The 16,752-nt window shown below is 30.6% G+C and overlaps 2 protein-coding genes across 2 annotated transcripts in view; one reads left to right on the top strand and one right to left on the bottom strand.

Annotated features, from left to right (window-relative positions):
* The window catches only part of LOC143223204 (ribonuclease kappa-B-like), a 514,553-nt gene that overhangs the window by 408,893 nt on the left and 88,908 nt on the right, over window positions 1-16,752 (bottom strand). The window lies entirely within an intron of this gene.
* Window positions 1-16,752, top strand: part of LOC143223199 (cell adhesion molecule Dscam1-like) — a 115,643-nt gene that overhangs the window by 22,022 nt on the left and 76,869 nt on the right. The window contains exons 3-4 of the mRNA XM_076450800.1: window positions 14,336-14,503; window positions 16,486-16,632. Coding sequence (XP_076306915.1) covers window positions 14,336-14,503; window positions 16,486-16,632 — 315 coding nt within the window. The remainder of the gene's footprint in view (window positions 1-14,335; window positions 14,504-16,485; window positions 16,633-16,752) is intronic.

The raw sequence follows: 16,752 nt of genomic DNA, 5'->3' as shown, positions 1-16,752 counted from the left end.
GTTTGTAATGTTCGAAATTTGCAAATGTCCTTGTTCAATTTCTGTAGTTTTTCGATTAATAAGCGTTAATCACAATTATAGCTTTCGAGACTTATAGTATACTGCCTATAGCTAATAAATAATAATAACTGTCTCTCGGCGTTTTTCAATGTCTTGCTTTTAAATACTCACGCGAGATTCTTAAGCGTTCAACATTTTTCAAAAACACGTAAACCACATTTTGTTGATTCTTGCTCTCGAGAATCTTTTACACATTTAGAGAACAGGAGAGACTTGCGCAATACACAATCAACACTATACCTCGCATTCATCAAACTAAAACACAGGTAGGTGTTAAAATAACCGTATAACGTTACACGTGGTACATATAATGTAAATAAATATATGTAAAATTTTAACCAGAACATAAAGTCTGACGAAATTTATTTTATTATAAGATTATCAAGTTAAAAATAAGAGCAATGTGTAAAAAAAAAAAGAAACTGGACCGTAGTAGTGGTGAAATATTTGATAATAAAATGGCTTACTTATGTTTTCAAAACAAACTGTAATCAGTAAAGACGATTACAAGATTCATCAAAAGTTAAGGACAGGCATTGTAGGCTTGCAAGACAATTTATCCATTTTAGGAACCTGGATTAGCAGGCTCTAAGAAATATGAGAATTGTACGTATTGGATCAAACTGGAAGAAATAAAACAAATTTGAAAAAAATGCCTTCTTTTTATAAATCGCTATCGTAACGCGATGTGTTCCTTTAATGGCTAAAATGAAGAATATCCTTCAATATTGTTGTGGAAGATGTGAAACGAAAGGCTAAAGTAATTGATTAATTAAATTATTTGTTCACCAGGATAATTCTAACAAATACATTTGCTATAAACCTGAAAGAAAAAGATTCGGCCACAGACTTCATCGTCAGTCAAGTTAATGGTAGTTTTGGTTCTCATCTTTACAAATATTCACAGTATCAGAACAGGGAATTATTCTACTATGAATAATATGTAGTTGTAAAGTTCATATAAAGAAATAAAATAATTAAAAATAAATTTTGTTTTTGTTGGATAAAATGTACAAAAATTATCTTTAGCTTAAGCATCACTGAAATAACAGATAAATCTATTAACAACCACAACAAAGACCCAAGTTTTCTGAATGAATAGAACACAGAGTAGGGACCTTTTGATAAATGTATGATTTAGATATTAATTTCCAGTTGATTTCATCAATATTTACTGTAAATTACCTTGCAAAATTGATTGCTAAGTTCTTATTTAAAAAAAAACTGTTTTTGAAAAAATAATAACCATCAATACAAGTCCTTCAAACATCGTTTCTGGCTTTGAAAACGAAGAGACGATTATTGATGACAAAAATCCTCGAGGACCACTAAAGTTATAATGTTTGATATTTATGTTATAGTTTACTTTCTCAACATTTTCAAGAACAGAAAACAAAAATCTTTCCTTTTGTCTTCTATTTTAGTCTAGCTTTAACTAAATTCTAATTGGTGGACTTGCTGTGAGCCTGAAAGCAACAACAATAACAAAAAAGGAAAAACAGCCAAGCTAAAAATAGGATTGTATTTCACTTGTTGAAACAAAACGGTTCGTTGTGCTAGACAAGAAGACACGGTAGTGTACTCTTGTCAAATAAAGCACTCGACTGCACTGCTGTTCACAAGAGAAAAAACTCCTTTAAAGAATTATAATATACAAAAATCTCTTTACTTTATACCTCACTAAAGGAACGTATAAATATATCAAAAGGATATAGCAAAGAAAATATCCTAATTTAGCTGAATACAGAGAATACAGATATCTAAGATAGTTTTTTACCTTTATCTTAGCCGATTTTTGTAACTATAGCTCAAGAAAAAAGTACAGTCAATAACAAGATTGTCATCAAACTGGCCAATTGCAAGTTAACATATAAAACCCAGAGTTAATTTACCGTATCAGTTCTTACTGTGGAAAAATTAAAACATTATATTGTTCCTTAATATGCTTTTCCGAGTTCTTAAAGTCCGTTCAATCAAACTGATATATATAAAAAATAATTGCATTATCAATATTATGATTCTCCAACTTCTGATCAAAACAATATATATATAAGTAAGAAAGAAACATTAATCAAGTTAATAATGTAGCTGATTTGATATATCTGATCTATGTACATACAATGTAAACAAACGAAAGTTCATAGCGACTGGAATGCATGCATTAATTCATCAGTTAAGTACGGTTACGACAGCCTGCAAAATATAAATTTATGGGTTTAATATTTGCCTTGTGTGTATGTGTTTGGTTTGTTAGTAAACAGATAGTTACGCGGTAACTTTTTAGTAAACTAATTCTGTTGATAATACTTTCGTCTCTAAGTGACGAATCTAGTCAGTCGTTTAAATTATCGCTTCTTCTATGTGTATATCTATTAACAGAACTGATGCATCTGTCAAGTTATCGACTTACAAAATCCATTATCTACCACGTAGTAGACATGAACCACTTTTAGCTACTAAAAGATTGTCCCCTGACAGAGAATTAACAAGAAACTCCAATTAGTTGGAAATTGTAGCAATCGATTTGTTGCTAAGATTCTTTTATTCTTACCTCACTAAGATTTTAGAGCTGTTTATCATGTCATTATGCACTTACGAGGGGTTGTTGTTACGTATTGACAGCTGTACAACACTGAATGCTAGAAGAAACAAAGGATTTGATAAGTGAAAAGCCGATGAAGTTAACAAAATTATCGCACGTCGTAAGTAAGATACAGATCTTAACTAGCTGCTATAGGGAAATAAAAACAAACGATTTTCTATGTATGTTGTATGAATAAAGTTTATTTTTTCGTACAACTAATAAACATACGTTTTCATTAATCTGTTATTACATTTATTAGCATAAATTCAGAATAAACTAGTTAATGTTTGAATTTTACTATATTTTTATTTATCGTAACGGTGAAGCAAAATCTGTGTAACTTGTAAGATTTGGATGCAAATTCATAATAATATACAGGTTTCTGCTTTTTTTTTATCACTATCCCCTCGTAACGTAGATGTATTTGTGCAAAGGAAACACAGTTCATTTCAGGCCACTAGTATTAATTTCAGTATTTTGCTTTAAACATTAAATTCTGTAGTTATGGTAGATTTATCTGTGATGTCACTATACATTTAATTCAATTACTACACAGGGTTGAGTAAGTTATATTAAAACAACTTTTGAATACGCAAGTCAACAAGTCATGAGATGAACAAATTTGATATAAAGCGGTAATGAAACGAATTTATCAGAACTATATTTTCACATTGTTTGGCGTTAAATAAGTAGTGTAATGCCACTGAAAATAGAGATAGTGTGTAACAATCCGACACAAAATACTCATACTCATGTTATTATGTTATAAAGATTAACTCATATCGCGGATTTAGAATTTCTAAGGCAAGAATAAATATATCCTTATACTTAATGGTATTAAAAAACGAGGGAATATGATGAACATAAATCACCAAAAACTTGAAACAAGTGTCATTATAGTAGTAATAAATAAAGTGCAGCGCCTGTTGTGTATTACAGTTTCAAATAATCTAAATTATAATTTAGATTTTGAAGCTAAATAAATTCTTATATGTATCTAATTTATGATACTTTTAGGCAACTCTGTTACACAGTTTCCTTAATAATAGAACTATATTTTAATATATAGACAATAATACAATTCACAGTAATGGTTATTAGAAATAGTGATTAATTTACTTACAAACTATATCGAGTCTTCTTTCTTGTCTGGAACATCCTTGATGTCTTATTAAGGGCTCACAATGAACGAGTTAATTTCGAGTTGATGTAGGTACAATTTACTTAACAGATAGCTAGCTAGCTCTGCGGTCTTTGCTGATCACACGTCGAGGTTTTCACCGTTGAAGTTATTATATAGAGATTATATGTCTTCGTAAAAATAATAATGTCCGAAGTGAACTTGGTGAAGAGAAATTATTTGTAATGTTCGAAATGTATAAATGTTCCTGGTCAGATATCTATAGTTCCCAATTAATAAGCATTAATTACAATTATAGTTTTCAAATTTATTGTATATCAACCAAAACAATAATATAAACTGTCTCTTGATGCGTCACATTGATTACGATTATAGACGTGAGGAGAGTTTCTAGAAATTTCTGACTGTGCAACAATATAGACGATATAACAATGTTTACGCACAAACATTTATTGTTGGTTCTTACATCAGAGAATCTTCTGCAACTTTGTTGAATAAGCAAGAATGTTACAATACAGATTTAACAGTATAAGTTATGTATATTTCTAAATAAAAATTTTATATAACAAACATCGATATTAAAATATATATATAATAATAACTACGTCACACCTCTCTTCGTAGAGAATTAAAAATTGGCGTTTTATTTATATATACATTACAAACAATACATTAAATATAATACATTTTCAAATAATTATAAAACTTCAGTAACAACGACAGTACATAATTCAGTCAATACAAATAACCTTATGGTAATAAAATTACACAAGTTTTATTAACCCCTTTGACATGTAAATGACAATAGATTGTTGTGATTCATATATACACACATTTAACTGTTCTAAAACTAACACTAAAGCCAGTGTAATAATTATTTTGGGTGTTCAGTACCTCTGTCGTCTGACTGTAATAGAATAATACCAGCATCACAATCGCTAATACCAACAGCTAACACAAAAGGCTTAGCAAAACCAGGTGCAATCAATATAGGGTAAGTGTACCTTTTTAAAAGCAGATTGGCATGTTTCAAACCACTTTTGATTTTTTTTAGTAGCTTTGTTAAGGATACAGTGATGTCAGCAAAATTTTTACAAAACTTCCTGTAATAACCAAACATTTCCAAAACCTCATAAAACTTTTCTTGTTAGTAGATGTTGAATAATCCCCAATAAAACTAACTTTGACTTGAATGTCGAAATAACTCAGTCTGATGGGAATCCATCAAATATTGGAAATATTTGATCAAATTATTTTACATCAAAATGTGGTATTTTAACATGTCAATTACGTTCAAAGCTCTTTTTTCCTTGGTCGATTGAAGTTGAGTCTAATTTCCATTGTTTTCAGCTCAATTTCTTTTTCGGCTTCAATGCGTGCTTTTTCGGACTTAAGACGTTTGTTTCCTTTTGCAGCTTTGACAACGATGATTTTGAGTTTTAGCTGTAACTGTAAATGATCTTTATCACTCGACCCCGATAAATATATTCATATTTACATGATATTTTTACGTATATATAAACCAAAATTTTCCTTTAAGTCAGTTTTATCTCTAGTTATATTAATAATTTACCTAATTTTGTTCATCGCTTTATATTTTGGAAAAAACAACAACATTTATTTGTTTACTGTTTCATTTCTATCAAGATAAACCATGTATAAATGACAGTAACCAACACTCTTTTTCTAACTTTTTCAAGTGGTTTTAAGTTAATAATTTTATCTCTGTTTTTAGCTTTTTGACAGCTCTGTCAACAATATCAAAATTAATTAATGAGTTACAATCATCAATTAAACAAGTAGCAGTAGAAATAGGTTTACAACATAATTTTAGTATTCTATCTACATAGGAGTAAAATACGTTAGTTTTTTGAGATTTAGCGTGACACGATTTTTGATGAGGCGGAATGATTACAGAGGAATGTTTCGATAAATAGTAGTTTCCACTTTATCTTTATTTTTACTCACCAAAACATCCAAAAGTTAAACATGTATTTGTTTGAACTTCATAAGTAAATTTGATAGAATTGTCAATACTATTACGGTAATTAGCAAACAGACCTTTAACCCTTTTTTTATTGTATTTTGTAATATTAAACCAATATGGTATATTACCACGTTAGACTGTATCTTGTTCAGCACTCGGTCTGGTTTTGTATTCATGCACCTTGAAATGCATTCTTCAGGTTTGATTTCATTCAAATATTTTACTTATTTATAAAATTAAATCCCGTTTAATTTCCATTATCATAAGTAACGTACGATTCTTTATTCTTGCTTTGATTACATATTTTTCACGCAATGACAACAAACTCACTTGAAGTAAAAATGTATCTCTAGATACATGACTGGTATGGGTATAAAACATTTTATCAAAATAAAATAGAAAACAACGTTTCGACGTTCTTAGGTCATCTTCAGGTCGAAACGTTGCTTTCTACCTTATTTAATATGAGTAATAATACTCATAGCAGCCATCTTGAGATACATACATACATTTCTATTCAGTACTGTGCAAAAGTGTTAAAAAAGTCAAAAATTAGACTCCAGGCTACTTTCAAAGAATAATAGAAGGTAAATCACAGATGAAACATCAACATTTTACTAATCTTTGTATTTAGTACAGCAGACACTCAGTTGAAGTGTTTGAGTTCGGTAAACAGTTAATATTTTGTATCCTTCTTTTGTTTTAACAACTACAAACAGTATTTCAGGCATTGTTGCAACATATTTAATTAAAGTATCATTTGGGATTATACTCCAAATATCTTTAATACATTCCCATAATGTTTATTTGGACGTAACTTTTGATTTGCCAAGTTTTGATCAATCAAATCCAAGATCTGCTCAAACATTTTCTTTCTTAGCCAATTAATTTCTTCGTAGGTTGGATGAGTGTTTTGGGTCGTAATCTTCTTGATAGTAGAATTCTATACAGAATAATGGACAAATCATTGCTGTATTAAGACGGATCAGTATATGATAGGACTTGTGCTGGTTCATTATTCCATCTGTTTCGCAAGTATCTCCTGTCACTTCCTGACCCCTCAAATCATCATGCTGTCATCCCAGTGCATCATAGTAGATGTTATGCATTGGGGTAAGTATTTTTCACCTTTCTTCCATCCGAGGTACAACCTACGCTTTAAATCATATATTTCAAATTTGGGCTCATCCGTCCATTACACCCTTTTTCAATCACCAGTAGTCCAGTGTTTGTACTTTTAGCAAATTTCAATTTTATGATAATATTTTAAAGTCGAGGTGTTTTAATTGCCAAATATTCTGTTCTCGTTGACGCTTCTTGATACTGTGGATCTGAATACGTTTCTGTTATTTGGTACATGGTTGTTTATCTCATGCTGGAGATCAGTGACAGTCTTTCTTCTGTCCCGAAGGCTGAATAAACAAAGATACTTAACATTAGTATCATTGAGTTTAGGTGTTCTGCCTCCTCCTTTCCAATTTTAAAATTTATCTGTCTCAGTCTCACGATCTAGGGTGTACTTGACAGTGTTTGGGGAGCATTTCAAATCTGCACAACTTGTCGGACAGTCCAGTCAGCATCACATAAAGTTTTCATGTGAACTCTCTGCTCTACTGACAGTGGTCATATTTTATCACGTTTTTTGGGTCGTGGCGTGACAAAAATCTTAATATATAGAGTTAAAACTGTTTTTTATTAAGGTTTGAATGTGGTACCAGTATATAATAAAAGAAATCGACTTAGCAGCCAACAAGGCTTCTTTCTGTACAACTAAGACACTGCATGAGGTACCATGACAGTTATTTCAGATCCTAAATTTTATCATTATGTTTATTTAAGCAGAACTCTTATGACATGCCCTTGGTACAAGTATATGGGAATTCTAGATAATGATAAGTATTCTTACCCTGGTTCACTCACTCGTCAACAGGGATCAGTGAAGCATTATCATAGTGTTAAATTCAATTTTGTAACTCCATGGAAGAATTATCTCTATAAAATGGAAAGAATGACAAAATATTCTCTTGTTCTAACACTTTTGCCCAGTACAACATACTAATATGAACGTTTAGAAGTAACGTTCTATCTGTCGTGCATGGTATATTTATCATAGATTCCAATATTTTCACTCTTTGATCAGTTTACGTATAATTGTTTTTTATTTTTTATTTTCTATGAAAAAGTTCAAAGGAGAAAGTTATAAATGTACATCTTGTCTTATTTTTGTACTTAATATTTGCCCTCAATACTTATTATCAATTTGCACATTATTTTTATTTTACTTTACATTCAAAGACCTACAAATGAATTAATGTAACTTTTTATGTAAGCAGGTTGACAGTTGAAGAAATAATATTGCACATGTTTGCTTTAACGTAAGGCTTTGTTCGGATCAAGATACATTACTTAGTCCACAGCATCCTTTATTTAGCTTGGTCTTCGTAGCCTCTTAAATTACAAGTCTTGTTTACGAAATTTAATCGTGATTTACTCCAAATTAATCTTGAAAGCAAAATTTTGATAATTATTTTCCGTAAATATTTTTATTTTTAAATGAGAGGAAACCCTTGAAAATATGTTCTTGATCTGTTTAATTCTGAGACATTTAAGCAACTTTTGAGTAACTTTAACATCTAAGACTCACTTTGTTTCATTGTGAAAAGTTTGATGAAGTGTTTATGAATAACTTTAGGATATGAGATAAGACTTACTTTGCATGGTTGTGAACGATTTATAGAAAAACTGTTTCTGAATAATTTTAAAATCTAAAATACTTTACTTAATTGAAAAAGAGTTTCTTGAACAAGTTTTCTTTCGACTTATCTATTTGAAGCTGTCATTAGCTGATTTATAAGAGCAAGTAACAAACTCTAATGCACTGGCATGTCACTGCTTTTGTCATCTGTAGTAACACGGGTGTGTAGAGCACCTATATAAATAGGTATACAACCAGTTCTTTACCTTATATATGTATTTTAATATCGATGTTTGTTTCAGTTAAATATAAATTTAGAAATACTTATGCTGTTAAACCTGTATTGTGAAATTTCCGCCTATTCACTAAAATTATAAAAGATTATCGAGTGTAAGAATAAACAATATATGTTGTACGTAAACACTAGTGTATTGTCAGTATTGTTGTGCAGGCTGAAATTTCTACAAACTCTCTTCACGCTTATGAATGAAACTAACTAATGGTTCGCTGCAGTTAGTATACAATAAATCTGAGAAACTGTAATGGTGATTAACACTTATTAATAGGAAAGCTACAGATACTTCACCAGGAACGTTTATAGATTTCGAAAATTACAAAGCATTTAACTTCAGTAGATTCACATTAAACGTTAGTATTTTACGAAGACAATATACAACTTCACATGTAAAAAACTAACGCGTGATCAGGGAAGAGCTAACTAACTTCCAGTTAAGTGAAGTGTACTGATTTCAACTGAAAGTTAATTAACTCTTCGCAAATCCTCGTTAGGGTATCAAAGAAGATTTGGATCAGATAGAAAATTCAGTATTGTTTGTAAGCTTGTAAAACTTTTGTATATAGATCATTATTTGTAATAACCATGGCTATAAATTGTATTATTGTTTTTATATTAGACTTAAAAAAAGCATTCCAAACCAATCCGAAGTAAAACACTCATTCACAAAGTAAAGGATGTGGATAAGAAAAATAACACTTTTTGATCCAATAAACTGTAGTCAGGAAGCTGAGCATATATCTCGGTGCGGTTAACAAGATACAGAAGAAATAGTACTAGTTGAGAAGGCTCACAAACCGAATATTTACGGGTTTCTACCATTACCTGTAAATTAACAATGAGAAAGACAGATGCAGAATCAAGAATCACAATAAGTCCATTAGATCTCCAGCGCAGACGCCATGGATCTTTGTGATTGTGGGCTTGGAAATCGAAGACTACGTACCTTAATGGGTCTGTAGAAATATTAATAAGATGTGTGGTTGGAAATTATCTTCTCTGTCCTCCACTAAAGTTTGTTATAATAGAAATTATGTTATCATGGACATCAGATGAAGCACAACGTATGACAAAGAAGTTTGGTTTCAAGGGCAGCACTAGACGAAGAAAATCGTTCTTAGAAAGTGTTATAAATATTCAATAACGTTCAGTATGTTGCAGCCATTGAACATTGTTTATATATTGTAAACTTTAGTTCTAATGTATTGAATAAAATACGAATGTTGAAACTTATCATGCAAAGTTTACAAGGCTTAGAGTAATTTTTGAAATGCAATTATATTATCTGCGACGGAAGTGGCCTACTGGATAGAGTGATTGAACTGTAAATTCACTGGTTTATGGTTCATGCCCCTTTGCCATTAAAACGTTTTCTGAATTTTAGAGCCATAGATGAGCTCTAGGAAACACAGTCAAATCGAATTACCGATTATTGTAGCCCATAAAATATAGATAGGCTCACTTAAGTAATGAAACATTATTGATATCGATATGAAACTTTCAAAATTGTAAAAGCTGAATAATTTTTCTGCAATGTACTATTGAAAATGAGCATTTTGTTATCTAGTTTTTTTACGATTAACCGTTCACGAGATATAAAGCGTGACAGATAGACATTTGGTTATTATATGTATATATAGATAACGTCGTTCCTAATCTAACTAACATGTCGTAATCGCGTACCAGATCTCATAATTATCACAGTTGTATTATCTTTTGATTCTGACCATAAAATTCATAGATCATAGTCTGCATAGGTTTTATAAACGGAAGATGAAGCTTTCGCGGACAAGGATGATTTTAATTTACAGACAAACAAATAAAAAAAACCTTAGCTTATTATGATTATCTCAACTGTATTGGGCGAGTGTTAAGTATAACTTTATTTTTGTTTGTATTTACTCTGTGTTTCTGAATGCTGAATGTTATATTATGTTTTAAACTAAATTGATACAATAAAATATTTTTCCTTAAACTTAAGTATTTAGTTAATCCTTACTTTTATATTCACAATAACCCTATCGAAAGATATACACAATTTGATTACTTCTTTTTAATAAGATGTTTTTCTATTGTAACCGAAGGCAATTTTTTTGCATATTTGACTGATGATGTTTTATAATAATACTTTCAACTTCAACAGTTTGGTTTGTTTTGAATTTCGCACAAAGCTACTCGAGGGCTATCTGTGCTAGCCGTCCCTGGCTTAGCATTGTAAGACTAGAGGGAAGACAGCTAGTCATCACCTCCCATCACTAACTCCTGGGCTACTCCTTTACCAACGAATAGTAGAATTGACCGTCATATTATAAGGTCCCCACGATTGAAAGGGCGAGCAAGTTTGGTGTGACGTGTTTCGAACCCACGACCCTCACATTACAAATCGAGTGCCTTAACCACTTGGCCATGTCGTGCCCGTTAGTGAATACAAATTAGAATTTAGTTAACGTTTCCATGTTGTAAAATATATTAAACTTGAACTTACGAAAAAATAACAACTTTAATGTGCATCTTTCTAAGTACTGTCAACTATAAATTTATTATAAGTTAGTAACATATAAATAATTACTTACATTAAATGTACTCCAATAACTTTAACGTACACCATTCTAGCTTTGCTAACTGTAAACTTACGAAGTTTTTCAGTTGAATGTTTGAGAGGCTTCAAAGATCTTCAGATATTATTACATTAGATAAGAAAGTAAATTGGAGTAAATATATAGTTATTATTCAAACTAATACATAAAATATTATGTTGCAAAACTAGTGACGTTCCTAAACTTTAAAATGTGGTGCAAGTAAGTCAGAAGAAAACATCAGCCCACTGTTTAAAAGGCCAACAGAATTATATATACTTACAAACCATAGGTTTCATAGAGATATATTTATTTCTAGTCGTTAGCTACAAATGAACTAATGTTGCTTCTTAGATTCTACTGAAAACCTAAAATAGCATGTACGTAACAAGCTTATTTCTCTCGAATTGCTTATAAAGTGAAACATCAAATGAAAGAGAAAACCTACATATTACGAAACAATTTATTATCTAGCAGCCACATAGCGTGTTGTACAATGATCATATCAACCATTGACAGTGCCTCCTAATGTCAATAAATTACTGTTATTGAACTCTTCCCAGTATATACCAGTAACATCTTCAATAAAAAGTTTAACATTTCTGTGACTCTTCATGACGTGTTTCTCAGCCGCAGTAGCTTGTGCTTATATTGACTTACAGTGGTGTACTTTCAAAACACTGATTCATAATGGTGTAAAAGTTGCACAGTATTCCGTGTTTTATGACTTGAGGAGGAAAAATACTTTTTCTCCTTTTGGTTTGTAACATAATTAGGCATAGTTTTTTTTATCTAAACATTAATATACTTCTTGAAATTGGAACAATCTGCTCCTGAGGTTTTAAACACGGAATTAGCGTTTTCATTTGCATGAATAATTTAAAATTGTGTCTAGATAAGTTTGAAGCTTCAATCTGAATGGTAAATTTGGCGTAAGGAGATAAAAGATCAGGTCAAATTACCCTAGGGTTTAGATATTGCCATACCTAAAATTGAACTACTGAACACAGAAAATGCAGCGAGCTAACGACACCCTCCGCCAAATGAGCGTCATACAGTTCTTTTCTAAACCGAATAACGAAATTGACTGTCACTACTGTCACTCTTCCACAGCTGAAAGAGCAGAATGTATTCAGCGGTATCACGTCTTTAAACTTGTATGCTAAAGCTACGCCCGATATATTTTCAGAGAACGATATTTCTTTACAATTGAAATGAGTTTTACAATGTTATTTTTCTTCACATTACCCTAAGTTTACACATACAAGCATAACCTAAACCTATCATTTCAATACACAAAGATATTTAAATTCTTAAGAGAGAAAACACTGTAATATTAATCTTGTAAAAATGTTTTATTAAGATGAAACTTTAAAACAACTGTTAACTAATGTAAGTTGCTTATATAATTATTAATAATACTTTTTATTGTTTCACAAAGTAATATTCATTATTTTCTGTGCTTGTAGGTTTTGATTTATTTTCCTCTACAAAAACGGCATACTTTAGCTATAATTTAGGGTATTACATTTGGGAATTATGGCTAGCTTTTTACATCTAACAACTCTAACTCTACCTTGGTTAGCTTTGCTACATAGTATTTAAGTCTACTAATACTGAAGAAAAATGTTCGATATTTGTTACATAATAGTTAAGAACACTAATAATGAAGAAAAATGTTCTATGTTTATTACATAATATTTAAGTTTACTAATACTGAAGTAAATTTTCGATGTTTTTTGTATTACTGCTTGAATATTTCTTTGATGTAAATTTTCATTTTAACAATCTTATGTGTAAATACATATATGCGTATTGGAAGGAAATAAATATAGATTGAATGCTAAGAATTTCAAAGGCAAATAGTTCTACTACTTGAAATTTCTTCGATAGCTATTCGGTCCGTCATGGCCAGTGGTTAAGATTTCTTCTATAGTTATTCGGACCGGCATGGCCAGGGGGTTAAGATTTCTTCTTAGGCTGAATGCCCTAATGGTGTTTTTTTTTCGAAAACTGAATTTACTGCGGTAGCTGTATAACCATTACATCTTTTTGTTCTGCTTCTTTTCCAAAAGAGCCCGGCGTGGCCATGTGGTTAATCACTCGACTTGTAATCCAAGGGTCGCGGGTTTGAATCCCCGTCACACCAAACATGCTCGTCCTTTCAGCCGTGGGGCGTTATAATGTGCGGTCGATCCCACTATTCGTTGGTAAAAGGGTAGTTCAAGAATTGGCGGTGGGTGGTGATGACTAGTTGCCTTTCATCTAGTCTTACGCTGCTAAATTAGGGACGGCTAACGCAGATAACCCTTGTGTAGCTTTGCACAACATTCGAAACAAATCAAACTTTTCCAAGAAACAAAAAAACACAAATGCAAATTAATTATCTTTGTAATTTTATCTAAGTTTTTACACACTATTCAAAACTGAATTATGTTTTCTGGCTGATGTGACTATTGCTAATGTTCATTGGAAACTCCAGTACAATACAATATTCCTCCAGGGTGTGAATGCTAAGTTGGAGTTTCTTTAATATATAAAGAAGTTTTATTCTAACCTCGATTACCTCAGACGTTTTTTTACAACTTTTTAATAATTGCTTTTTTATATAAATAAGCATTTGTACTGTAGAGAATTATTCTCGACATTTATTTCAATAACTGTTTATTTAAAATATGAAAGTTACAGAAATCACTGCCAAAGATACTAAATGTTAATTTTAAGTAATACGATTGTTTAACAAAATCTCATTTTAAATTAAATTGGTAATCTTTGTACTTTAACTTTAGCTGATTATTTATAGGCAAGTGGTCACGATCAGGTAGAAAAATTATTAGTGTTTGTTGCTTGAGAAAGTTATTTTTATATAGTAATAAACTTGTTGTTTGAAATTTTGAACTTTTCATTTTTTCATAATATTAGTAAGTTTTTTACCATCACTTTAAGCAAAGTAATAGATTTTTGCCTATTCCAATTTACTATTGATTTTATTTTTAGTTATCGACACAGCGTACAATATCAGAGTCTATGATAAAACTGTTGTCATGGGAAACACTGCAGTGCTGAATTGCTATGTTCCACCTTCTATGTCTGAATACGTTCACGTGACCTCATGGATCACAGATGATAACATCACGAACGCTACTGTGTCGACTTTTAATTCAGGTAAAAAGACATTTTTTAAACAGATGATCCCAATCAATAACAACTTATAAGTATTGCCGAAAGCTAACCTTAAAAAACGAATTTTGTCTTCATGTAAGAAAGCTTTCCGACTGGGGTCAAATAGGTTTTCCTCTAAAATTGAATAAGTTTTCTTGAAAGTACCTTTAACTTCGATAACATATCACGACTTTTCAATCGTACAATTTTTATGATCTTTCTTTGCAATGCTGATCTTAACACAATCAAGCTAAAGGACTATTTGATGAATTACGAATAGCATTTAAAATTAAAATGTATTTATTATTTTAATATTTTAGAAAAATTCACAAAGTTTGTGATTTTAATCCCTTAAAATAATAATTACGCACTCAATTTGAGACTTAAATTAAAAATGTTTCCATGAGGGGGACAGCTCCCTCTAAATCCTCTCGTTAGTGTACATCATACTTGGGTCTGTTAATGTTTGCTTGGAGTCTTCCACTTGCTAAGGCAGGCATTGTCTGTTTAACTAAATTATTCTTCGTAGTCGGAAAAATAAAATTAAAACAATTATTTGTCAGTAGAACAAGAAACAAAATCCAGCAGATTTCTGTAGAGATTTGGAAATACTACCGTGAACATTGTGTTAACTATAATATTTAACAATTAAGTTGGTTGACATATTAAAGTTTATTTATTTAGGCACAAAGCAATATAAAATGTTATTTGCGCAATGCCCATTACAAGGAACGAAACGCGCGTTATGACATCAAAAGCCACAAAACTTACCATTGAGCTACGGGGAGGAAATATCTTGGTGAAATGTGTCTGTTCGAAGCATAAATACTCTTCTAATTTTTCAAACTATTGTTAAAACTTTGTTTCACTGTAACTAACTTATATATTCGTGTGGCTAGGTTTCACAATGTCAGTGGATATTTAAATAATCAAATATCCGAGTAGTTTGACTTTTTTGTTCATGTTAATTTCACTTTTCCATAACTGCATTTTGGACAGAAGATATTTTGAAATGACGTGACCTATCTGAAGATAGAATGTCACAAATGAAACTATGTGAATGACATGTATATTTAAAAATGTTTACACATGTGAAATATATCTTTACGTAACAATATAAAATATCTGTGTCATTTTTCTCTCTACACGAAATAAATTGATATGAAACTATTAGAAAGCTTACATAATGGACAAAATCATCCATATTTTCCCAGAGATCCTGACATTAGAATACATAATGTAGTTTAAAATTTAAAAAAGAGTTAGTTTTCTAATAATTCTTATTGCACAAGAAGGGTAAATATTGATGTGCAAATTGATGGTAAACTTATTCATTCTTTGCGAATTACAGCAGTTAGCGTTGAAAAAATCTCAACTTGTTATTTTTAAAACTTTATATTCTAAATTTCTTTTGCAAAATTTAGTATATAAGTGTCATGTTATTTTACATTTATATCGACTGTAATGTAATCTCATTATTATTTTATACACGTAAACTGGAATTGACAGTTTATATTAGAATAAGGGTAAATTGTTAACACTAATTGCCTTTTCATAAATGTCAGAAATCCGAAAATGGAAAACAAGCTGATATTCTGTATTAGGAAAAATATTTGTATTCCATTACATTTTTACACTCTGGGGTTTACTTCGTAGATTGAAAATTAATTAAGTGGATGTTGTGAATTTAAATGATCAAATCACAACAGAAATAGTTCATAGTAGTAACTCAATAACTCGTTCAGAAGTTTTTGGACAAATACCATTCATGTATTTGACAAGATCTACAAAGGTATATACATATGCTAAAAAATATTCAAATGACATTTATAAATCAAATTACTAGACTTTTTATTAAATTATTCTGAGCTTTAAGAAGATGTAAAAAATCTAATTACTCTCTGTTTGTTCCTAACTGCAAACTTGACGTTACTTGTATATGTGTGATATTTACTACAAAGTTTTTATTAATTCTGTCATTACAGGCAAATACATCATTTATCCCAACGGTAATCTTCACGTCCACCATGTGACGCCCGAAGATGGCAAAAAAACGTACAGATGTAGATCAAAGAATATTTTGACCGGAGAAATAAAAATAAGTGACACTTTTGCAAAGCTAATTATTATAGGTAGATTTTTTTAAAGTCATAAATGATATAATTTGCCAAAACTATTGATATTTGGAATTAAACAAGCGTGTTTTATTCATTTTTAATATCTGAATTATATCAAGACAAGTGTGTATTTTA

This window comes from Tachypleus tridentatus, chromosome 8, assembly GCF_004210375.1.
Source record: "Tachypleus tridentatus isolate NWPU-2018 chromosome 8, ASM421037v1, whole genome shotgun sequence".
In the NCBI taxonomy this organism is placed as follows: domain Eukaryota; kingdom Metazoa; phylum Arthropoda; class Merostomata; order Xiphosura; family Limulidae; genus Tachypleus; species Tachypleus tridentatus.
This window is presented reverse-complemented; position numbering and strand designations above follow the sequence as displayed.